Source organism: Myripristis murdjan, chromosome 7 (genome assembly GCF_902150065.1).
Source record: "Myripristis murdjan chromosome 7, fMyrMur1.1, whole genome shotgun sequence".
Lineage (NCBI taxonomy): Eukaryota > Metazoa > Chordata > Actinopteri > Holocentriformes > Holocentridae > Myripristis > Myripristis murdjan.
This window is the reverse complement of record NC_043986.1, coordinates 2,066,187-2,092,129: the sequence shown is the minus strand read 5'-3', so window position 1 is coordinate 2,092,129 and position 25,943 is coordinate 2,066,187. Positions and strand designations below refer to the sequence as shown.

Sequence of the window (25,943 nt, the reverse complement as noted above, 5' to 3'; positions counted from 1 at the left end):
AAAACCCATTCACAAAGTCCAGAGAAGTCCAAAACACTCTGTAGGAGGCAGGGCCTTCACTGTCCAAATCTACAGTCAAGAGATGTTTATGAGAAAATAAATACAGAAGGTTTACAGCGAGGGGCAAACCACTGGTGTCACTCAGGAACAGCAAGGCCAGATTAGACTTTACCAAAAAAAAAATCTAAAAAAGCCTGGCTGAACAAGAGAACAAGGTTATCTGGAAAGATGAAATGAAGATGAACTTGGTACCGGAATGATCTATCCAGCATGGTGGAGTTTTTGTTCTAATTTCCACTACAGTCCATCAAAGTAGCTTTACAAGATCTAGAAACTCAAAATAAGCTCTAAAACTAGAGGAAATACTTTGAATAATTCAACTAATAATAATAATCCAATAATAATCCAGTGAGCTGAAAGAAGCAGGTTTTGGACCAACCAGGGGAAAATATCTATTTTCATATTACAACCTTGTGCTTGATGAACAAGTGGTCTGATAAATGACTCACTGGCTTTCACTTGATGAGGTTTTCTTGCTAGTTATCATCAGACTGCTGCCTCTCAGGCTGACAGACTGAAAGTTACCGAGCTGCCACTCTGCAGGAGCCCCGCCTGCTGGAAAAGGATGTGGACCAAACTTTGAGGCATTAGCACTGCTTGCATTGTGTCTTCTTATTTATTAGTGTTAACAATGATTTTTTTATGGATGGAGGGATCATGCCTCCCCTGACCTCCTCGGGATTTCCTCCTATGTATACAAGTGTAAAATTATAAATATTGTGCCACTGCCCTAACTGTGTATTATATTTTAATAAAGTTAAAAAATGTTTATGCAGTCTAATGTAAAATTACCAGTATAGACTTACCGTTTCCTTCAGGTACTTGTTCAGATAGACATTCTTCAGATCTTTCTGGATCTCTTCGCAGACTGAATCAATTTTGGTGATGATGACCAGCTGAGGAATTCCTGCAGATACACAACAGGAAACTGTTCAGTCCTTTAAGAATACAGTTTTCAAGGTAACACTGACTTATCTCAATGTGGCACCACAGCTTTACACACAAACTAATGAACATCCTGATGTTTGCTCTTACCCAGGTGACTGGCCGTCTCTTTGATGTCCTTTATCTTCTTCCCATCATCTTTAGTCAGTAGAGGTATTTGGTCAGCAGGTACAACACACACCAGAACCTGAACTTTGTCATTTAGAGTTGGTTCTGCGTTGTAATGCTGACTGTCCTCTGACAGTTTAGATGCAGGATTGAACTAGAAAACAATGCAAAATCCATTTAAGTAATGATGTAAACAGAATTTTTGCTAAATATATTTCTGTCAGCAAAGAGGCTTTCATCCCAAAGCTGCAATGTGTTAATTTTACCGTGTAACCGTCTCTCATATGTCCCTTCATGGCCAGTTTGATGTCTTCTGGATGGACTCCTCTGTTCTCCTTCATCTCAAGACCCATTGTGTCATTGAAGACAAAAGGGTAGAAGTCTCCAGGTTGTCCTTTTTGGAATTTGTAGGTCTTGTACTGTAAAACACAGGAGTGACAGTGCTGCTGTTAGACAGAGCTGCTGCCTGGTGGGTCAGGACACTTTGTCTGGACGGAGGGTCGGCTGCTATTAAAGACGACCTTAGTTAGTTTTCGTCTGTATCAGGTGAAATAAATGTAATTGATATAATATCAGGCCTATGTGTGATAGACTTGTGTATTATTAGATATGGTGTCAGCAGTGTCATATGAACTTGGCAGCAAATAAGAACAAACATCAAAATATCCTCCAGAGTGGGATGGAGCTGCTGTGCCTTATTATTCTGGCATTTTCTGGATGAGATTCAGCGTCTAATTTAAAGGGTTAACAGATGTATTACCTGAAGCAAACAGGAAAAACAGGCCATTTTAAATCAAAACTCTGAACATAACGTGACCAGGAGCAGGTTATGTTGTTAGCATATATTACCATGGTGATGGAGCCGGGTCAAAAGAGCCGCCTTCGTAACACGACAAACTCTGGCTTTAGACTCAACACACCTTGCTAACCCGGTAATGTCTCTTGGTAGTGCAGCGCTCAGGTGTGTGTCAGTCCTGTCTGCTCTCCCCAGTGTTCCCCTCAGCCAATCCTGTGTCCTCCTGTCTTGTAGTCCAGCCCCTTCCCCAGGTGTGTCTTGTTTCCTTGTCAGTTCCTTGTGTATTTAAGTCCTGTTTTCAGTTTAGTTTTTTTAGTTTTTGGTCATTTTCATTACTGTGTGTGATGCACACATTCCAAGTGTTTTAGTTTTCTTGAGTTTTGTAAATATTCTTGTTTCTTCAAGCCTTTTTACCTGCCTACTCCTGCATTTGGATCCCACCTGCTCCACTCGTAACACAATCTCCCATCCTCTTTAACCCTCCTGTTATGTTCAAATTTACTAACATCTTTTACATTTGGGGTCAATTTGACCCCAGATGTTTAAACCTCCACAAAACTGTTATAATTAAAATTATTACCAAAGTTTATGTGTCAGTTACTTTATGTTTCTTTGTTGACGACCTAAATAGCCCTTTAAATAAAACATAACCCCCTCATCCCCACTTATAAATCCAGTATTCCTATTGCGCCACTATGGAAAAATATGCAAATCACCATAAAATCTCACTGATTGACCTAAAATTGGAAATAAATGTTGATTTTTGGTGTTTTAATAACTTTATATTATTTTTAAGTACAGATTTTTGTTATTTATAACCGATGTGTACAAAGTGTGTACAGGACATTGAAAACATATCATCATGTGAATTTCATGTTTACCTGGTAGTACACATTACATTAGGAACACTCATTAAATACACTCCTGATCAAAATTTTAAGACCAGTTGAAAAATTGCAAGAATTAACATTTTGCACTGTTGGATCTTAAGAAGGTTCTAAGTAGATCTTCAAAATACATAAAGAAGAAATGGGAGTGAGACAAAACAAAATAAAAAAAATAAATAAAATTGAGTAAGCAATTTATTGCAATCAACCATTAAACTGAAATAGGCTGTTCATCAGCTGATCAAAAGTTTAAGACCTCAGCCTTTAAAAGCCCAAATCTTTGCAAAAATGTGGATTCAGTGTCATTTTCTGTCAGGTATCCACACTGTCATGACCTCCTGATGGCAAAGGCAAAAAAGCTTTCTGTCTTTGAATGCGGTCGGATTGTTGAGCTGCATAAGCAAGGCCCAACAACAAGGCCCTCACAGCGTGCCATTGCTGCTGAGGTTGGACACAGTAAGACAGTAATTTTAAACTTCGTAAAAGATCCTGAAGGTTATGGAATAAAAAAGTCACGTGGTAGACCCAAAGAAATTTCACCGGCCCTGAGTCGGAGGATCCAATTGGCTGTCTGTCAAGATACGGGACGATACTCAGCCCAAATTAAGCTTGTCACTGGTGCCAACTGCAGTCCCATAACCATCAGACGGCATTTGAGAGAGAAGGGTTTTAAGAACAAATAACGTCTTCAAAGGCCTGATGGAGTCGGCATAATGGATAGCGGGTAGCGTGGGCGCAAGATACCGTTTAGGGATAGCGGAAGTTCCTAAATCTGCAATTTGCGGGTAGCGGGTAGTGGCAGCGGGTAGCGGGTGGCACAAGATAGGGCCCTTGGTCTTAAACTTTTGATCATCTGATGAACAGCCTATTTCAGTTTAATGGTTGTTTGCAATAAATTGCTTACTCAGTTTTTTTTGTCTCACTCCCATTTCTTCTTTTTGCATTTTGAAGCTCTACTTAGAACCTTCTTAAGATCCAACAGTGCAAAATGTAAATTCTTGCAATTTTTCAACTTAAAATTTTTGATCAGGAGTGTATGAAGCAAAAAAAAAAAAAAAAAAAATGTTGTTAATCATTTATTTAGAGACATTAAACATTGAATGGGATCAAATTGCCCCAAAACATAATAGGAGGGTTAAAAGCTGGTTGGAAAGTGGAAAAGAGACTTAAGTCCTGCTTGTCGACACTTTGCGTCTGGTTTAAGATCGGGCCCTGAATGTTTATCCAGAGATCTTTAAGAACATGTTTCCACAGATAAAGATTAATGAAATTAATTAAAAATGTTCAAAACCTTGAAACCACTTCTGATTACTAAACATTCTATAATGGTTATTGGAAAATAGCAACATGAAGAGCTACAGTTTAATTTCTATATAAATCATTAATAACATATCAGAGCTATATGACTGTTAATGACGTCACACATTCAGAAAGCGCTCGCTGGACGAAGGGGCCAAGACTAGATGGAGATGTTAGGCAGATGATAGGCTGAGGTCAAAACAGCTGCTTTTTAAATGGAGCTGCCCTCCAACCATACTCCAGGTTTTCACCTAGTCTTGTTTAATTTGCTAAATGTTTTGATGCAATATAACTATACTTGGGTGTGCACTTCAGACATGTGGCCTTTGCTGAGTTTATTGATGCGCTAAAAGGTGTCCATACCCTCCTGGTGAATGAAAAACCGCCTTCCACGGCCAAAGCTCTGCATGTGATTCTGCCTTGTAAGACACTGTTGACAGAGTTGATGAAACTGGATTTTCCACCTCCAACTGGACCATAAAGCAGGACTCTCAGATGCTGGATGTCATCTCTGTGGGGTTTGTAATTCCTCACGTACTGCAGCTCTCTGTCTTTGTGTCTGTTCAACAAAGAAAAGACTTCAGATCACATGAAATTAGGTGAGATTAAATCAGTTATTCAGATGGTGAATATATCATTTGGTTCTTATTACAGACCACCAGCAAGTTCAAGAGAGACAATAAACATACATTCATCTGTAGATGAATTAACCTGCAACAAACACTGAGTAAAGCCAGCACAACAACAAACAAACAGTCACAAAAAATGATCTCCCAACACCTGCTACAGTTAGCAAACTAGTTGAAAAAGACAAGGAATAAACTGTCAAATCCACAAACAGGTTGAAGAATTGTAATGTAAGTGTATCAGAAAGGAAAGCCCTGAATGAATTTCAGAATAATCCGAAAATTGTGGTGAAATCAGTTGTTAAAGGAGGAGATGTGGCAATACAAAACACAAAGGACAGTTGAGCAATGTGGAGACATGCATGGGAGAGAGGGATGAAATTTTGAACAATGCAGTGGACAGGAGGAACACGATGCTGTATTTTCAAAAATTCATAAGGACTCTTAGTTATCCACTTGTTCTCCAGAACAAGTGGATAACTAAGTGGATAACTGTATTCTTGCCAAAGAGTTTATAAAGCCCAACTCAACTCACTATCCAAGCCCCTAAATCAGTTTGCAAACCACTTTATTAAAGATGCTGAAACGCCTCTGTGGTCTCATGTACATCTGGAGAAACAGTCACTAAACACCGTGTTGCACAGTTTCTGTCATTTTGAAAAGACTAAAACACACAGAGCACCATACAGAAACATTAGTTTGGTAGTTACCTCCATGGTATTTCCCTCCATGGCTCACTAAAAGCTGAGAAACAAGTTAAACATGTTGGTTAAGACGTCAGCAGTGTTTCACAGAGACATGAAGGCACTTGTCATTCTCTGAGTGATCAGTTAATCAACACTGAGTTTTAAAATGTTTCTTACCAGGTGTGGAAAATAAACTTCCCATTGCTAGAAAATAACACATGTAAAACTTAGATATTACAGCTTAAGGAACAATTTATTCATTGCCCAAAATCAAACTGTAATCATAACTTTGAGACTTAATAACTTGATTGAAAAAGATGAATATGTCAAGTTGTTACACTTTAAGCTCAAAATGAGTTGAGAGGATCATGGCTTTGTGCATTATCACTGGAGAAAGTGAATATATATGGTACAACATGAAAATGTTTCTTTAGTTAAATCCAACATTATAATAACAATTTATAAATAAAATAAAAGCATCTGCAGTTTTGGTTTCATTCTGTGAGAAATAGGTGTTAAAATATTCCGAAATTCAAATAAACTCTTAAATCTAAGTTAATAAAAGTCACTGATTCAAATGAATTAAAGTCTAATAAAAAAAAGTTTCTCTTACAGTGAAGTTGGAAAGTCACAGCAATTTTCAAATCACCACCGACACTGAAAATGAAAATCAAAGAAGCAGCTTAAAGAAATGATCTGCTGTGTCCAGGTGTCTCTTCATGTTTGAAATGATCCCATTTCCTCAGTGACTGAAGGTATTAATCACTGCATTAATATGAAGACAAAACACTGAATTCTAACAATAGAAACAACAGTACGTCTGTCTGTGTTTTACTACAAAACCTGAGGAGAACAAACTGAGAAAAAACCAACCTGTGCTGCTGTCGAGCTGAGAGAGAGTGCAGTGTGTGGCGGAAACAAAGTTTTGATCATGTTTTGATCTGCCCTCTCACACTGTGGTGAAAAGCCACGTGATTTACAGGAAATCCTCCAGTTTATTGTCGAGTCACAGCCCGACTCACTTTCAGTTTCACTGCAGAATGAAATGACTGAGACAGTGAGCACGTTTACATGCACACCTTATTCCTGTATTAACCAGAATATTCGCAATATTCCGGTTGCGCACGTGTCATGTAAACACGCACCGAACCCGATTAAGGTCATATTCCGGTTGGAGAGAATTCCGAATAAGCCCCCTGGAATATTCCTGTTCCAACCGGAATATTGGGGCATGTAAACACCTTAGTCGGAAAACTCCCCGAACCGGAATATTCAGTCACGACTGCGCATGCTCGACTCGCAAGGAATTCTGTGGCGTCTTTGTTGCTATGGTTACCTGCAAGCGGGGAAAACGGCAGGGCGAACAGCAGCAAGAGCCAGGAAACTGCAGTCCACCTTCAGCTAATGAAAGACTTAAATATCACGGAGGATATCAATGGGAGAAAACATAGAAACAGCGACAGAAGAAGAAGAAAAAGAAGAAGAAGACGAGGAAGAACACTTCTTCGTCGGTTTTTCCGGCAGACCAGACGCCTGTACGCATACTGCTGCCCCCCGCGGCTGAGTGTCGCATTACGTCAGAGAGTGGAATACGCCAAAACACGGGGGCATGCCAAGTAACATGTAAACGGAATATTCCAGTTGCCGCGGCGCAGTTACCTTAACCGGAATATTGAGCCGAACCGGAATATGGTGTGCATGTAAACGTACTCAATGAGAGTGAAACTAAAGGACAGTGTAAACAAAGGAGGGGAAAGGGACACCAGGGGGCTGTTCCATGAAAGCAGCTAAAGAAAGCTGTGCTTACGTGATATAGCCTGGCTTGAATTAGCGTCAACTTTCACTAAAGCCTCAACCCGTTCCACTAACGCGACTCAGCCGTGTCAAGTCAGCGCTAATTCTAGCCATGTCTGAACAAGCCTCAAGTGCGCGCGTTCACGGGGCACATAAGCAGCCCAGAACAGTCGATTGTCGAAATGAAGATACAGCTGTCTCAAAAGGAGGGGAAAAGGAGAGCCTCGACATTTTCAGCGGCGGAGCAGACACTGCTGATGGGACTATATGAAGAATATAGAGAAATCACCACAAACAGGGCCGGCTTTTGGCATAGGCGGTATAGGCAATTGCCTAGGGCGCCATCTGCTGGAGGGGCGCCGCTAGCGGCCAGAGGGGCGCCAGAAGCAGGATTGTTGACCGCCGCAACACCGTCGGGATATGGAAATCAAAAAACTGGAGAAGGAAGTAGGCTAAGTATAAATTTAAACACAACAGAAAGCCATGGTTTGGACTGTATTTAATGCTTTCATTCTTTGTCTTCACAGCTTGAACAAAATTATGATGATTGAGTTTGTTTTCTTTTTTTTTTCTTTTGAATGGTTAATAAATGATTTCAAAACTTAGGCACAGTCTTTCTGAAATTATACATGCAACAATCCAAATAAAAAGGGATCATTCCAAAAGTGGGATGACCATGAATCCAATTGGGATTAACTGATATATGTGTTCTTGTAAACGTCCCTCACCTGTGTCAGCTGACCTCTTGGCTTCGGGCAGAATAGAGGCGGGTCATCGCAAATTGGTGGGAAATAAAATAAGATGTCTTTTTTTTATTTAACCTCGTGTTCTTTTTAACTGCTCTATGTTCAACACTTGTTGCATTTGATGTATGACTTGTGCTACATGAATAAAATTTGATTGATTGATTGATTGTTTATTCGGTTGATTTCGGAGACTGACAGTGGTAACACATGATTTTCATTATGTTTATTTTCATTAAGTAAACACGTACATTCATGCTTGGTCACATTATGGGAAATAAGTCAATGGGAATGCCCCATGTCCGAACACGGACATGGGGCTACATAATTAAATTTGAATTTAATTGAATTGAATATGTGATGCCAGGGCAACAATATACATGACGGAGCCGTCATTTGGGGGTCTGTTTCCGTCCGTCGGCCATTCTCTGACAGCAGCTGAGCTAAGCTTGGCTGTAAGCCGCCACGGAGCAGGCTAGTTCTGCTGACTAAGTTGCCATGGTTACTGAGCTGCAACTCATACAAGCCACTTTGATGGAACGGAACTCCCACTGAAATTAGAGAGGCTCATCGAAATAAGCCAGGCTATCCCGTTAGCCAGCTTGATGGAATAGCTCCCAGGAGCGTTCTTTAAGAGAGTAACATGAACCATTCACAGATGATTTGGTCTCAACAGCCTTTATTGATCGATAGATAGATTTACTTTATTGATCCCAAACTGGGAAATTCCCAATTTATTGTTTCAGTGTTGTTTCACCTGTAGATGTGTGTAGGTTCATAGGCTGTGGATGTGATGTTGTCTGTACTCGACAGCGTGCCGCCACAGCTGTGCACACACTCTGAACTTATATATATTACATACATACAATACATATATAATACATATACACTGCCTCACTAAGCATGTTAACCTCAAATGCTGGGCTGAAGGATCTGTACTGAAACATGTGAGTGTTTGTCAAATGAGATGCGAGTCAGTGAATAGGGAAATGTGAGGATTTTGTCCTCCTTCACTTGACAGTTTGTGCTACCTTTTTACACTTCTGGAGGTTTAGATTTTGGGTGTCACCTCATTGAAGTGCAGCCCTCTCTTCCCCCGTCTGATGTCTGACGCCCCTGTTCAAAAATAACTCCCTGCTGCGTCCCGGCTGTGTGTCCCCTTCAGCCCGCCAGGAGCACTGAGCACACAAATTGTTGCACCTTTTAAAAAAAATTGTTTACGGCAAATAAGTTTTTGAATTTTAGAGTGAATAAAACAGAACCAAGTAAAGGGCTGTTGTTGCAGCCCTCGATATGGAGGCATTATGGGCTGTAAAGATGTTATCCATTCAGATCAGAGCATGTTTCTCCTCAGATATGACAGAAAGTAGATAGATAGATTTACTTTATTGTTCCCAAACTGGGAAATTCTTAAAAATGTTTTTCTAGCTTTTGACTGATGTAATCATATTTAATTTTTGTTCACAGAAACACACACACACACACACACACACACACACACACACAGGCGTTCCTTTTCAACAAAAAGTTTTTTTTTTTTTTAATCCCTGTGCCTCTCTTGTTCTGATGTGACCCTCACTGTCCACCGTACCTATCGAGACATCAGCCAATCAACTCAAAGCTGCTTACTACTATATAACCACAGAGGTCCAAAGTGCTGTACAGTAAGATAAAAACATAAAATACATAAAACTCTTCTCCAGAGCTGATGATCCGTCTCAGGGCGCTAAGAATCAGAGAATCGACTTCACTGTCTACATCGATTTCTTCACTGTAGTTCTTCACAGGAAAGATGCAGTTCATTGGAATTCCCACCAACTGACTGAATTTCTCCATCTAAGTTGAAAGTAACAAAAGGAACAGCTGACTTCAAAATTTGTTTTTGCTCAGATAGTAATAGTAATAATAATAACCTTTATTTAATAAACTAAATCCCACTGAGATCAAGATCCTATTTTCAAGGGACACCTGAGTACATTGCATTGCTGAGTACAAGTCTTCAATATTTATTGTGATAATTACAATAATGCCATAACACTAATTCAATATGAATGAAAAAGATAATAATAGCAATGCTAAAGACAAAAAATAATAAAATAACAAAATTTATTACAATAATAAGTTACTGATGAAGATTTTCAACTTGAATGAGTCGTTCATCAAGATCTGATATGTGATGTGAAGTGAAGTGATCTGAAGTGTTCCCTTAATTTTTTTGAGCAGTTAATAAAATCTTTATGAAGTCGATCATAAAATTACTAGTAGAAACTCACTTTCTCCTTCAGGTTCTTGCTCTTATAGACGTTCTTCAGATCTTCCTGGATCTGTGGGCAGGCTAAATCAATTCTGGTGAGGACAGCCAGCTGGGGAATTCCTGCAGATACACAACAGGAAACTGTTCAGTCCTTTAAGAATACAGTTTTCAAGGTAACACTGACTAATCTCAATGTGGCACCACAGCATTACACACAACCTAATGAACATCCTGGGGTCCGTTTCATGAAGCAGGTTCAACAAACTCCGAGTCTTACCCCGAACTCTGAGTGGATCTACTCTGAGACAGGAAAGGTTTTCGGTTCCAGAACAGCTGATCTGAGTTAGTTTGATCAGCTCGGAGTAGTTTCGCCTGGAGTTAAGCGCGTGACCCACAGCTGTAAAAAGACAGAGTCAATGGAACCCTGATTTGACGAGTCACCATGGCAACGGGGAAGCATCGGGCTGCGTTTTTCACCCCAGTTGAATTGGAAATCTTAATGGATTCATACAGCGAGTTTGAACATTTTTTTTTTTTTTTTTTTTTTTTAAAGCGCAACACTGCTGCAGCGGCATAGCAGAGGGAGACGGCGTGGGAGAACACTGCTGCTCGGGTCAATGCGTAAGTTTAAATGTAGTCCGTTGCAATTACAATAATATTACAGGGGAAAACTGCTTGAATGGTAGCCTATTAATTTATTTCATTTAGGTGCATTTAGAAGCGCACTTGGCAGCAGCTTAAGATGAAATATAAAAACACTGTTCAAACAGGTAAAACATCTATGTGCAGTCTTATAACCATCTCCGGACGAATATTTAATTCTCTGTGCAGTAACACTGCACCTTCATCCACGGGATCGTTGTCGAAAGGATATGCCATGTTCGTGTAAAAAAAAGTCGCCACCTAACCAGTGTTAATTTCATCAGATGAGACTAGACGAAATATATTCGGCAACGATGGGTTTTTTCATGACGAAAACAAGACGAAGACGAGACGAAATCAATACCCTTAAACACTGACTGTGACAAAAGTAACACGCATTTTTTGTTGACGACAAAAGACGAGACGAAATCTACTTCATTAAATAAAAACTTAATAAAATGTGTTTTTCCTTTTTCGTCATAGACTTTTAAATTACAATCCAAAAAGTGCATTCATTGGATGTGCGTTAGTTTTTCTCCTCCTCCCTTTGTGTACCATAAGAATTGACTAGACACTGATGGACAGTGTTTATATTGTTAGGGACTGTACAGTGGTGGCTGGATATTGGTAGTGAAGTGTCCCTGGCGTCCCTACCCAATTTTACACCCTGTGTGTGTGTGTGTGTGTGTGTGTGTGTGGCGCTGTCTGAAGCATAGCGCAGCAAGAACAAAGTAAAACAACAGCGCACTGACATAGATTGTGTAACAAAGTGAAGAGTTGCCACTCCGCTCTATTTTCACTGGCTAACAGCAGCACACTGTAGCTTGTCTATTCAGAGAAGAGGTATCACTTCGGCTTATTTTTCAATCTGTGTTATCACATGCATACTACTGCTCATTCATTGGTAGCTGAATTGTTAGGTCTGTTTGATAAGCAATTTACATTTTTTAAATAATAATTTAACATATTGTTAAATTAGAACCTGCAGCTCGGTCAGCCTCAGCTGTTATATTAGGCCTAATCAGTGGAGGGAAGTGAGATGACTGCTTAACGTTATGTTATGTGATACAAAGTATCATTTCAGAGGGCAAGTGCACCTCTTACCGGATGCGAAATTTTGTTTCAAAGAATCAAAGTCCACAGATAGTTTCCTAAATCGTTTTTATTGCAAGAAATATTATCCACCATTCACTCTGATCATTAAATATGTATCAAGACGAACTATTTAAAATTAAATGCAACATTGCCGTTGATCGTGAAATTTGATAGAGATACTGGCATGTCCATCATGGACCCTAAGCACTGCTGGTTGGGACAAAATGTTGCTCCATTCTCGTTTCTCCTGGCCTGACGGAGCCCAGTAAGCCTGCAGGCTGCTTTCACAGCGATGCCCCGTCACAGACATGATCTGGCGTGTCTCCAGCCCGGCGTCTGAGAGTCGACCCACAGCCGTGCTCTGGAGGCTGTGGTTTGTGTAAATCCGCGACAGACCCGTTGTGATAAATAATCTATAAAATAATGTATGTTAACGTATGTTCTGAGTTTCTGTTGCCAAGGTTACCAACTGGCGTTTGAGCCAGCGCAATAATTTAAAACAATCAGGCTATTTGACCGGAACTTTTTTTTACAGGTGTCCTATAACACATTTTAACAGACACCCTGCAGCCAATCAGAATCGAATATTCACCTAGACCATGGTATAAAATGTGTCGGGCATTGTCCCTTACTTATCTATCTTTTTATTTGTCTTTGTAAAAATAGTCAAGCTCTTCTGCATCAAAGTCAACATTTCTGATGTTACAAAACTCTAAACCTACCACTGAATCAAATGCTTTTATACTGACTTGCTACACTTAACCTATTGGGAAATTGCTAGTTGTACAGTAACTTTAGGGTGTGATCAATTGCTTTGTCTCAGGACAGGGGTGCTTGTCAAAAAACTTGTGCACTAAAAAAGAAATCCCAGAGGAAGGGGCAGGCTAGCAACTCCCCAGAACAAAACACAAGACTCTTGTTTTCAAAAGACACTCATTTATTTTTAAGAAACAAGCTTAATGTGTTTTGACTGTTTTGAATGTTGTCATTAAGTGTCATTCGGTCAGTTACGTAAAGGTAGAGCGAATCTGACAAAGCTGATGAGAAACACGTTATTGGCTCCCTTTTAAACATGTAACTTCTAATAAAAGTACTGCCAAGAGTATCCTGGTGTGTGCTGGTACTCTGTTTTGTTTGCTTATACATCTCAAACAGAGTCAACTTTGCATAAAAAATGTCATGACTGACCGAATGACACTTAATGACAACAGTCATAAACATTCATAAAGCCTAATTCATAGTCATGACAGGTGTCATGTCATGGTTATGATAGTGTCATGTCAGTCTTATGCACACCCCTTCAAATAAAGTGTTACCACTAACTTTCAGTGTTGTTACAAATCTAAGGCCCATCAAAGAGATGTCTGAGGAGAACTCAAGTCAAAATTCATTTTCACTTCCAAACTACGGAGATATGGACAGAAAGAGAGTCATTAGGGGCAATAGATTCAAGTCACTTCATAACTAAATTATCATATACTACATTTACTTACACTAAGGTTACCAGATTATTACTTAGCATCTGCAGAGAGAAATGCATAAAAGTACTTGTATTTACTTGTCCCATGTTTGATGTGAAAAGAAGTCCTGGTTAGAGTTATTCCAGTAGCTGGAGAAATAAGCCTATTAGACAACAACCAACAATATTCTTACCTAAAGCTGACCTGAGCACGAGCTAAAACCAAAAAACATATAGTACTTTGTTTCACTTACCTGCATTGCTGATTTGAATAAGAAAAAGATGATTTTTCCAAAAATCAGTGTTAAATTTTGTTTAGGTTTATATTAAACAGGTGTTAAACCAGCATTAAATTTAGCTCTCTGACACCCTGGATGTTGGCTGTGGCAAAAAACGCTTTGATGGACATGGGTCAGTAAAAATGGGTGTTACCAGTCATTGCTCGGTTGTCTTAGTTGGTGGCATTTGATAACTAGTATTAACAAATACAAATGACCGCTTGGAAAAACTGACATCCAAGATTATGCAGGACTCTCATCACCCTCTTCATACTTGTTTGAGCAGCAAGGTTATGGATAGTAGCCGGTTAAGGCCACCAGTAACACGCACTAAGCTGTATGCTCTCTCTTTTATACTTCAAGCGGTTAGGCAGCACAACAAGCACTTTAAACATACATTTGGAGAACTTTTTTAGTCATATGGGAGTACTTAATGTTAATTGATTATCTTTTTTTGTGTGTGTGAATTTGATGTTAATGTAGTATCTAGGCCTGTAACCATAGGCCCGCACGCAGTATTTACTTTTAAACTGAGGTCTTGTGGGGGCATGACGGTGGGTATAAGCACTGTAATTTCCATTTTAATGGATGAAATAAACTTGACTTGACTTGAATAACACAAAAAAAGTAAAACGTAAAATTGTCCACAGAATTGCAGTGTTGTGTTTATTTGTTTTAACCTTGAGCATGATACTGGGGTCTGACCTATGCTTTATCCTCCTCATTACTACAGGGTGTCTGCAGGTCTTTTAAACATTTGAAGAATTGAGGTTTAATTTCAACATAAACATTTTATATTACTGAATGTGCCTGTTTTTGTCAAAGTGAGTCAAGTTGCATCAGAGTTAACATACAGCACTCTGACCACCACTAAACCTAATACATTATACTTAGTGGCTACACTTACCTGTTGGAAGAATGCCTATTGTACATCAACCCTGCTCACTTTATACCTAGTTGTTGTATTTACCTGTAAAAATAATCCAAGAAAATCAGTTGCTATGTGGAAGAAAGTAATGGCTAGATTTATTACACGCTATCTAACCAACCTAAAGGAAGCCATTTCTGCCTAAAACTGACTTCTGCACTAGGCCAAATGTGTAGTACTTACCATGATGTGCTCAGCTATGCTTATTTGTAAATTTTAAAATAGCGAATTTGTTTAAAAATTAGTCTTAAATTTTATTAAGATTTATCTTAAAAAGGTAGTAAAAAGGATTACATTTCATACTGACACCTGTAGACACCCTGTACCAAAGATTTGATTTTACATTTTGTATAAATTTGTGGCACTATGGCATTTTACTAATTGATGGGCTTGTGTGTTTTCCACTGAATACTCTTTAGACATCGAACATTGTGTTTCACCGACAGACAGCAGCACTGAGAGGCCTGCCCATTTTTGTCCGGGATGACACAACTGAGTTTTTCCTGCAGTATTTGATAAGAAAATAGTAAATGTAGGAAATAGACTTAAAAATGCAAGTAATATTGCTTGATGTAGCTTTTACATTTAAAGTATCGTTTCATAACTGATGCTAATCATTTTGTGCATAATACATTTTGTGGAAGATTTCATTTTGTGAGATGTTTTAAGGATGAGTTCACTGACAATGGGAAAAAAATGCACAAAAAATGTATTTGGTCTTTTAGTTTTCCTCAACACTCAATCATGTATCTGTTACTTTCCTCAGGACACTGAACCTGAAGAGAGAGTGCTCAGAGGTGTGTCTGTTGCCATCCTCACCATCATTGAAGACGATGATGCCACCATATCATCACCAAATGTGCGAGACCTGGCTGTTGTGTTGGAAGGGGGCATCATCCTGCATGACCTACCAGATCTCGGTACTGCCTTTGCATACCTCTTTGGCCTTCTGTACGCCATGAACATTGACTATCCAAAGAAGATGAGGTATACCTTCGAAGCAATTCAGAGTATCTTTTTTGAGCTTGGCTGTCGATGCTCGCAGCGCACAAGGTCTCTGAAAACAAAGCTTTTGCTGTGAATGTTGATAGGGGAGCTAGACATGACTAACCGTGTTTCACCTGTTCTAGTGCATTATGGTTAAGGCTCATGTAAAACTTCAAGGTAAGTAATTTTAACATTTGTGTCCCCTTTGGCTCTGAAATAGAGATTGACAAAAATCTGTGAAACTCTAGTGTCAGTTGTCAGTTGCCCGTTCTTAAAAGGTGCATATTGAGTGTTTTAACTATTCAAGTTCATCGTTTATCCTCAACTAAAACTTCAGTGTATACATGCTTGCAGACAGTCATTTTAAGAATTTTAGACCTGTTTGCCTGTGAAAAAGTTGGAATTGTGAAAGGCCAGTTCAGAAGATGCACTGGATTTTTATTTTTTGTTATTTATTTTTTGTTGTATGTTATGACACATTTTGTTATAACATGTTAAGTTTTATTTTTTTTCACAAGATTTATGGAAATTCATTGTTACTAAAACCTCAGTGCATGTACAACTGTTAACTGGTCAAGTTTATTATGGTTAGTGCTAATCTAACACTTCAGTGTATGGGTACACTTGCATAGCTGTTTTCAGGATCTATGTCTTTGCTTTTGAAAAAAAAAAAGAAATTTGTGGCATTACCAGAATCATATTTCACAGGCGGCTCTGAGTGTTGATTTTACTTATGTCATGTTTCTTATGAGGAATAAACCGCTAACTGTTCAGCTAACTCTCAGTTGTGTGTTCTTTTACTATATTTATTTATAATTATTTATTCACTGATTTATTGAGGATTCTTTAAATACAATTACAGCAACATAAATTTTCCTTGATTTACAAAGAGAAAGTTTTAACTCTCTGAGGCAAGAATTCTATGTTTATTCAACAAGAAAATCTGTGTTTGTTGAAGGTAGAAATACATGGCATTGAAGCAAGTATTTCATAGTTAGCCTCATAAGAATATCATGATTAAGTGAAGTCAGTAACAGTATTAAATTGTTGAGAAAACTCAGAAATCTCTTGCATCATGTTGCCTTGATAATTTGAGTTTTCTTGTTTGTTTGTTTTTTTACAGTGTACAGTCACTACAGTCAAGGGCGCAAATTTAGGGGGGGTCAGGGGGGACAAGTCCCCCCCAATATTTATAAAAGATAAATTTGTCCCCCCCCCAAAAAATATCATGAGATACAAACCCCTTACTAATACAGGTAATATAACAATACAGAGTGACAAAACACTTGTAAAATCGTTCATAATTGTTTTCCAAAAAACCTTACTCCCCTATGCTTGGACCATACCATTTTTACTTTGGCACCCCCTCTTGCGCTGCATGCCTTATGTCAATGGCTGTAGACGGTAGCCCGAAGGACGCTATCTGCTTTCGTTTTTGATCGATCCTCAGCGACAGAGTAGCTGCTTTTTTCACGGTGTATTAACATATTTTTTCTGAACACGTTTCCATTTGTTGGCAGCCTCAATTGGATCACGTTCAAGTTATGTTTGATAAATTAGTCAGGCATGATGAAGGTGCAGTGTTATTGCGCACAGAATTAAATATTCGTCGGGAGATGGTTATAAGACCGCGCATAGATGTTTTACCTGTTTGAACAATGTTTTTATATTTCATCTTAAGCTGCTGCCAAGTGCGCTTCTCCCCCGCGGGATTGCACCGAAATGAAATAAATTAATAGGCTACAATTCAAGCAGTTTTCCCCTGTAATATTATTGTGATTGCAACGGACTCCATTTAAACTTACGCACTGACCCGAGCAGCAATGCTCTCCCTTGCCGTCTCCCTCACCTTTGAGAAAAAGAAAAAAAGAAAAAAAAAAAAAAAAACATGTTCAAACTTACGGAGCCCCTAAAGTCCCAAAAGTTTTTTTGTTTTTTTTTGTTTTTTTTTTAATCTTGTGCGCACAAGATAATTGTCTTGTGCGCACAAGTTATTTATCTTGTGCGCACTATGAACCAACGACTTCCGATTCAAACAGCAAACAGCATTCCAAGTTGAAAATAAAACTTGATTAGCTTAGTTTTCTCCATTATATGGTTGCATGAGTATTGTATAGTTCATAGTGTGCACAAGATAATTATCTTGTGCACACAAGATAACTTGTTCCCACAAGATAATAACTTGTGCACACAAGATAAAAAAAATAAATAAAAAAAAACTTTTGGGACTTTAGGGGCTCCGTACAAACTCGCTATATGAACGCATTAAGATTTCCAATTCAACTGGGGTGAAAAACGCAGCCCGACGCTTCCCCGTTGCCATGGTGAATCACCAAATCGAGGCTCCATTGATGCTGTCTTTTTACAGCTGTGGGTCACGCGCTTACCTCCAGGTGAAACTACTCCGAGTTGATCAATTAATGTGCCACCTTTGTCTCTGTGTGAGTGTGTGTGAATGGTTGATGTGTGTTTGTCCGAGTGCATGCTCTGTCTACTTCTGATCCAGGTCATCGTGGTGTAGGTGGCTGTGTGGCCCGGGTCCCTGGCTGCTCTGGTGCATCCAGCTTGCCTTGGCGTCATCATCCCTCATCCGCCACCTATCTATTCCCATACATTTATTGTTTTTTATCTGTGTTTACAACATCTATTGCACGTCTGTCCGTCCTGGGGAGGGATCCCTCCTCTGTTGCTCCCCTGAGGTTTCTTCCTATTTTTCTCCCTGTTAAAGGGGTTTTTTAGGGAGTTGTTCCTCATCCGATGTGAGGGTCTAAGGACAGAGGATGTTGTATTTTTCTGTAAAGCCCTTTGGGACAAATTTGTATTTGTGATTCTGGGCTATACAAATAAATAAAATTGAATTGAATTGAATCAAACTAACTCAAATCAGCTGTTCTGGAACCGAAAACTCAGAGTTTCCTCTCTCAGAGTAGATCAACTCAGAGTTTGGGGTAAAGGAGTTTGTTGAACCTGCTTCGTGAAACGGACCCCAGAACGTAAATTATCAGGACAGTGAGGCCAGTCTTGGCTGCTGGAATGTTGCTGGAGCTACCTGTTAAAGTTATTGATTTTTAGGAGCAAATTTAACTGTGAAGCCCCCGTTTTTAATGAATGTTTTTACCTCAAAGGATAATCCTCACCATATTCATATAAATACATGTTTGATTTGCAACTTTCTACTCCATCACTTACTGATGCAACAGCATACTAGAGAGTAAACAAAATCCAGTAAAGCTTTTACATTTGCTGTTCTAAACGTCCAGTGTCTGGCAAGGAAGTGATGCAATTTACATTTTCGATTTGTGTGGAATAAGGGGTTCCCCCTGGAAAAAAATTGGCACTGGACAACATGACCGGCAAGTTTTCAATTTACCGGACAAATGTTTGAAATTCCAGTCAAATATTATCTGAATTGACTGAGCTTAAAATTATATATATTATATAAGTATGATATCGAGGCATGTCAATTTATAGCGTAATCTTTTTATTGAAAAGTAGACTATATCAAATAAAATAAGTGCCGTCAATTGACTCACGTGCGTAACGTCTAAAATAAATAAATAAATATTGCACAAGCCTGTGCTCTTTTAACATGAACATTGCATACAATTGCAAGCGATTGCAACTACAATTTGCCAAAAAAAAATACAACAAAATAACAAGAAAAAAAAAAAAAACTGGCTCATACCATTTTAATAACGCTGCCTGCTGCCAACTTGAAATCCAATAGATGCAATAAAAACTTAATTCAGCAGCTGAATTAAAATCCAAAGTCTCAAGTCTCAGTCTTATGACCTTGTTCTCCCCCAGGCGACTTCGCCTGCGCTGTTTTGATCCGGTTCTGCAGAGAAAAACCCTCTCTCTCCCTCTCCGGCACACTGGAGACAGGGATCACGCAGGCTATTTTATAAGAAAAATAAATAAATAAAATTTCGTGGGAATTGACTTTTTTAAAAATAATAAAATAATAATAAAATTCAAATTGTGCTTAGAGGGAATATTTTCACTGGACATTTAAAAATTTCCGGACGGAAAATTACTGGATAATGGAAACCCAGTGTGGAATATTTATATATATGGAAGAAGAACTGTGTAGTTAACAGGAGCAGCTCCAGACACCATGACTGGAAAAAAGACATCACCGTACTGGACACACTGTTTGACTGACAGGTGATCAGGTTGGGTTTCCATGACGCTGCCAAACGGTGCCAATCTCCTTTGATCTGACATCAGTTGTGACGGGACAGTCGATATGGAGATACATTTATGTGCTGATTGAGATTATAGCATTGAATTGTGTTTTTTGTGGGTATTTATTGCATTTTTACTGTGCCTGACAATCTGTGAGGTTTTGGTGACGTGTGCGCACTGCCCGCCTGTCAGCCAAACTTCCACTGTGCCGGCCCCGCTCCACCTTGTGCTGAAAGTAGACGTGGTTTCAGGAGGCGAGCTTTTGGCGCACCTCGGCGAAGCTTTTTGGCATGAAAATGTCACTGCACCAAGCTGAATCTGTCCGCACCTCCCCCTGCTGTGCCGCCACTCCCATCTCAGTGCACCTCGGTCTGCGAAAATATGAAACTGTGCGCCCCACGGGTTGCGCTGGTCGAAAATAGGTTTGCGCGGGGTGCGCCTCACTGCGCCACCCTGCACTGCGCTGGGAAAATAGAGCCCATGGTGTTTACTTGACTAGCTTAGCTGAATGTTGTTTTCCCTTTACATTTTATGAAATATAGGCCTATTTTCCTAGTAAACTGATGCATAAAAATCTACCAGAATGCAGGAAATTAAATGTAAGATGCTCAAAATTTCCAGGGGGAGGACCCCCTGACCCCCTGCTAAATGTGTCCCCCCCAATGTCTAAGGGAAATGTGCGCCCTTGACTACAGTCAATAAAAATGCAAAAGAGCTAAAAATGATTGTAACTTCAACATGTAGAATCTTGTTATAAAAATATTTTTGAGTTAATTTTGTTAGCAAATCCATTCATTCATGTCAGCAGGATTATGTTGTTTCTACAAAGCCATGAACATCTCTGAAAGCCAAATGAAAGTCACTTAGGTTTCCATGTCGTTGATGAAGTCTTCTCCAAAGTCGATGATCCGTCTCAGGACAGTCAGAATCACAGAATCAACTTCACTGTCTACATCTATTTCTTCACTGTAGTTCTTCACAGGAAAGATGAAGTTCACTGGAATTCCCACCAACTGACTGAATTTCTGCATCTAAGTTGAAATTAACAAAAAGAACAGATGACTTCAAAATTTGTTTTTGCTTAGATAATAATAGTAATAATAATAACTTTTATTTAATAAAATAAATCCCATTGAGATCAAGATCCTAATTTCAAGGGACACCTGAGGACATTGCATTACTGAGTACAAGTCTTTGATTGTTATTGTGATGATTACAGAAATGCCATAACAGTAATACAATATGAATAAAAAAGATATTAATGGCAATACTAAAGACAAAAAATTATAAAATAACAAAATTTAATACACTAGTAAGTTATTGATAAAGATTTTCAACTTGAATAATTCGTTCATCAGGTTCTGATGTGTGATGTAAGTGTTCCCTTAATTTTTTTGAGCAGGGTATAAGATTATAAAATCTAGCCTATTGTAAAATTAATTAGTAGAAACTCACTGTCTCCTTCAGCGTTTTGCTCAGATAGATATTCTTCAGATCTTTCTGGATCTCTGGGCAGGCTAAATCAATTTTGGTGAGGACAGTCAGCTGGGGAATTTCTGCAGATACACAACAGGAAACTGTTCAGTCCTTTAAGAATACAGTTTTCAAGGTAACACTGACTAATCTCAGTGTGGCACCACAGCTTTACACAGAGACTAGTGAACATCCTGATGTTTGCTCTTACCCAGCTCACTGGCTGTCTCTCCGATGTCCTTTATCTTCTTAACATAGTCTTTAGTCAGTAGAAGTATTTTGTCAGCAGGCACAACACACACCAGAACATGAACTTTGTCATTTAGAGTTGGTTCTTCGTTGTAATGCTGACTGTCCTCTGACAGTTTAGATGCAGGATTGAACTAGAAAACAATGCAAAATCAATCTAAGTAATGATGTAAACAGAATTTTCACTAAATATACTGTATATATTTCTGTCAGCAAAGAGCCTTTCATCCCCAAGATGTGATGAGTTAATTTTACCGTGTAACCGTCTTTCATATGCCCCTTCAAGGCCAGTTTGATGTCCTCTGGATGGACTCCACCACCCTCCTTCATCTCAAGACCCATAGTGTCATTGAGGACAAAAGGGTAAAATTCTCCAGGCTTCCCTTTTTGGATTTTGTAGGTTTTATACTATAAAACAAAGAGATGACAGTGCTGATGTTATGATAATTTTATCATTTGGTGGGCTTGGACTTGATTGATTGATTGATTGATTGATTGATTGATTTGATTTATTGGTTCCCGAGGGGAAATTCGTCTTCACTGACTGTACATGACAAGACACAGAGTACAGGTCAGTGCTGTCGCAGCAGAGCGTGCGCCATCTTGCTTTTAATTAATGACTTATTTTTCAAACATGTTTTCAAAATGTCCACTGCTGTAATACTGCGACTACAGTAGCTCCTTCATTATCTAACCCCCAGCGTCACAGAGTGACTGGTCAACCACAATGACCATCTCCATTTTTGTTTTTTTCTCCTTCCCACTCCAAGCTGTGCCCTACTCTGCTGTAGCCTTCAGCACAGCATCCTGCTGATCTGATTGTCTTGTTAAAGTTTTGTCCTCCAGCAAATCGTTCAGGTATTCATTGGTTATTTTGTTGTATGTGTATGTGTGTGTGTGTGCGTGTGCGTGTGCGTGTGTGTTTGTTCGGCACCACAGCTGACGTCTTATCATCACAAAGAGCTCAAAAACAACTGTATTCTTACTATTAGGCTTAAATGTTTGTCCTGTGTTTTAAAGTTTATTTGTAACACAAAAGTTTTTGCAAACACATTGATAATCTATTTCATGAAATTGATTTTTTTCCTCCAAATGGTCTGGAGCATTTTTGTGCATATTTCAATTATCTGAGGTTTCAGCTATTGAAAACACCTTAAGTCCTGAGGGGTTTGGATAATTGAGGTTCTGCTGTAGTTGCGGTGATGCACTGTATCTATACTTGGTTTCCCAGAGGTGGGACCAAGTCATTGTTTTGCAAGTCACAAGTAAGTTTCAAGTCTTTGCCCTCAAGTCCCAAGTCAAGTCCCAAGTCAAGACAGGCAAGTCCCGAGTCAAGTCCCAAGTCAAGACTGACAAGTCTCAAGTCAAGTCCCAAGTCCTACAGTTTGAGTTTCAAGTCCTTTCGAGTCCTTTTAACAACAGAGTAATAAACATATCATGTATGCTTTTAAAATCTGCATTTATTTATGAAAACGTTTTTTTTTGTTTGTTTTTTTGTTTTTTTTTGCTCCATTCTTATTTTGTTACTGTCTTCTAATTTAACAAAACACACTACCTGGGAAAACCTTTTTGATCCTGCAGTCATAAAATCAAATTGTAAAGCAGAATCACCGTCTGGTAATGTAATGTAATTAATGTAAATTAAGTAATGTAAGTAATGTAAATTACTTATCAAACAGACCTAACAATTCAACTACCAATGAATCAGCAGTAGTATGCATGTGATAACATAGATTGAAAAATAAGACGAAGTGATACCTCTTCTCTGAATAGACAAGCTAAGCCAGTGTGCTGCTGTTAGCCAGTGAAAATACAGCGGAGTGCCGACTCTTCGCTGTATTTTCACTGGCTAACACTATCTATGTCAGTGCGCTGCTGTAGACTGGAAAGTTTCTCTGCCTTTTGGCTCGTGCGGTGCATTTGCTATTAAATTCCGTGTTAAAAATAGATTCTGTTTTATTTGGCTAATTCCGTGGTAAGTTGACCCCCCCGACAGCACACACGAACACAAACACACAGACGCACACGTATACACAGGGAGGGAGATAGAGCGTTCCTTAATAACATACTTTTTAATCTTTGTGTTTTGGGGAAAGTAGGGAGTCTTTCCAAGTCAAAAGGCTCAAGTCCAAGTGAAGTCACGAGTCCTTGACGTTAAAGTCCAAGTCGAGTTGCAAGTCTCTTTACATTTTGTCAAGTCGAGTCTAAAGTCATCAAATTTATGACTCGAGTCTGACTCGAGTCCAAGTCATGTGACTCGAGTCCACACCTCTGCGGTTTCCACTTTAGAGATGTGGCTGTTTCTTAGTTTATCTGGACAATAAAAGGCATTCATACCTTCTTGGTGAAACTTTCACTGGTATTTGCCTAGGCCAAAGGTCTGCCTGTGATTCTGCCTTGTAAGACACTTTCAACAGAGTTGATGAAACTGGATTTTCCAGCTCCAACTGGACCATGAAGCAGGACTCTCAGATGCTTGATGTCTTTTTTGTAGGGTTTGTAATTCCTCACGTACTGCAGCTCTGTGTCTTTGTCTCTGTTTAACAAAGAAAAGACTTCAGATCATATCAGCTTAGATTAGATTAGACTTTGAAGGAATTAGACTTTAAAGAATTTTTTTTTTGGCAAAATGGAAGTTATCATTATATTGACATGTATGATTCCAGTGAATGATTTCCAGTGTTAAACATGCTGTCTTCACTTAGAGGCTATTTTTCCAGAGGAGGACAGAGGACTGCAGTCTTCTGCTGGGTTGGTTGATATGCTCTTGTCTGATCCAAACTGGTCAGACAGTCGCTGATGTTACTTTAATAAGCAGAAGGGTCATTTTCAGGGGCCAGAAGGGACCTGATGGAGTAAGAGCGAGTATCGCTGCAAGCCAGGGGTAAATATTGACCATCATGTCAGTATAAAATAATTAGGTTAAAAATGAGTCAGTAGCTACAATATCTATTTTATGTTTATTTAAGCCACCTGAATCATGGTGTTGAATAATGTTTTTGCAGACCACTGTGATGTCACAATGAAGGTGACATTCGCTCTTTTGGATATAAAATGTCATGACTTCATCATTTTATCCTATTTGACATTTCAGCAAATCTTAATCAGTTCATAAAAATATTCCCACAAGGCATTCCTGAGATATTGTGTTCATTAGAATGGGACGTGCATACGGACAGACGAACAAACAAACCCAAAACATATCATTTTAGGCCATGATCGCTGGTGCAGAGACATAAAAATCATGTTGCACAATTTCTGTGTTTTTGAAGAGAAAACAACATTAAGAGCACCCATGGCACCACACAGACAGCAGTTTGGTACTTACCTCCATGGTATTTCCCTCCATGGTACTTTCCTCCATGGCTCTGAAAAGCAAATTGCACATGTTGCTTAAGACGTCAGCAGTGTTTCACAGAGACATCATGCAGGCACTTGTTATTTTCTGTGCAGGATCAGTTCATCAACACTGAGTTTTAAAATGTTGTGTCTTACCAGGTTTGGAAATTAAACCTCCCATTGCTAGAAAATAACACAATAGATCAACTTAGATCTTATAGTTGAATGAACAATTTATTAACTGCCTAAAATCAAACTGTAAACATATCTCTGAGACTTAATAACTTGATTGAAAAAGTTGAATATTTCAGGTTGTATTACACTTTAAGGTCAAAATGAGTTGAGAGGATCATGGCTTTGTGCATTATCACTGGAGAAAGTGAATATATATGGTACAACGTGAAAATGTTTCGTTAGTTAAATCCAACATTATAAGAACAATTTATAAATGAAATAAAAGCATCTGCAATTTTGGTTTCATTCTATGAGAAATAGGTGTAAAAAATATTCAGAAATTAAAATAAACTCTTAAAGCTAAGTTAATAAAAAATCACTGATTCAAATGAATTAAAGTCTAACAAAAAAAAGTTTCACTCACAGTGAAGTTGGAAAGTCACCAGTCTTCAAATCTCCACCGACACTGAAAATGAAAATCAAAGAAGCAGCTTAAAGAAATGATCTGCTGTGTCCAGGTGTCTCTTCATGTTTGAAATGATCCCATTTCCTCAGTGACTGAAGGTATTAATCACTGCATTAATATGAAGACAAAACACTGAATTCTAACAATAGAAACAACAGTACGTCTGTCTGTTTTACTACAAACCCTGAGGAGAACAAACTGAGAAAAAACCAACCTGTGCTGCTGTCGAGCTGGCAGAAAGTGCAGGGTGTGGTGGAAACAATAAAGTTTTGATCATGTTTTGATCTGCCCTCTCACACTGCCGTGATAAGCCACGTGATTTACAAGAAATCCCAGACTTTATTGTATGGTAACATTCCATGACCATCTCACTTTTAGTTTCACTTGTAAACCTGTTTCACTGCAGAATGAAATGACTGAGACACACAGAGTAAAACTAAAGGTGAGCATAAACAAAGGAGGGGAAA

The 25,943-nt window shown here is 38.9% G+C and overlaps 1 protein-coding gene across 1 annotated transcript in view; it reads right to left on the bottom strand.

Annotated features, from left to right (window-relative positions):
• Positions 1-25,732, bottom strand: part of LOC115361792 (interferon-induced protein 44-like) — a 343,479-nt gene extending 317,747 nt beyond the window's left edge. The window contains exons 1-3 of the mRNA XM_030055423.1: positions 25,691-25,732; positions 5,585-5,611; positions 5,432-5,465 (exon numbers count right to left, since the gene is read on the bottom strand). Of these exons, the coding sequence (XP_029911283.1) occupies positions 5,432-5,465; positions 5,585-5,609 (59 nt within the window). The 5' untranslated portion in view covers positions 5,610-5,611; positions 25,691-25,732. The remainder of the gene's footprint in view (positions 1-5,431; positions 5,466-5,584; positions 5,612-25,690) is intronic.
• Between the last annotated feature and the right edge of the window lie 211 nt (positions 25,733-25,943).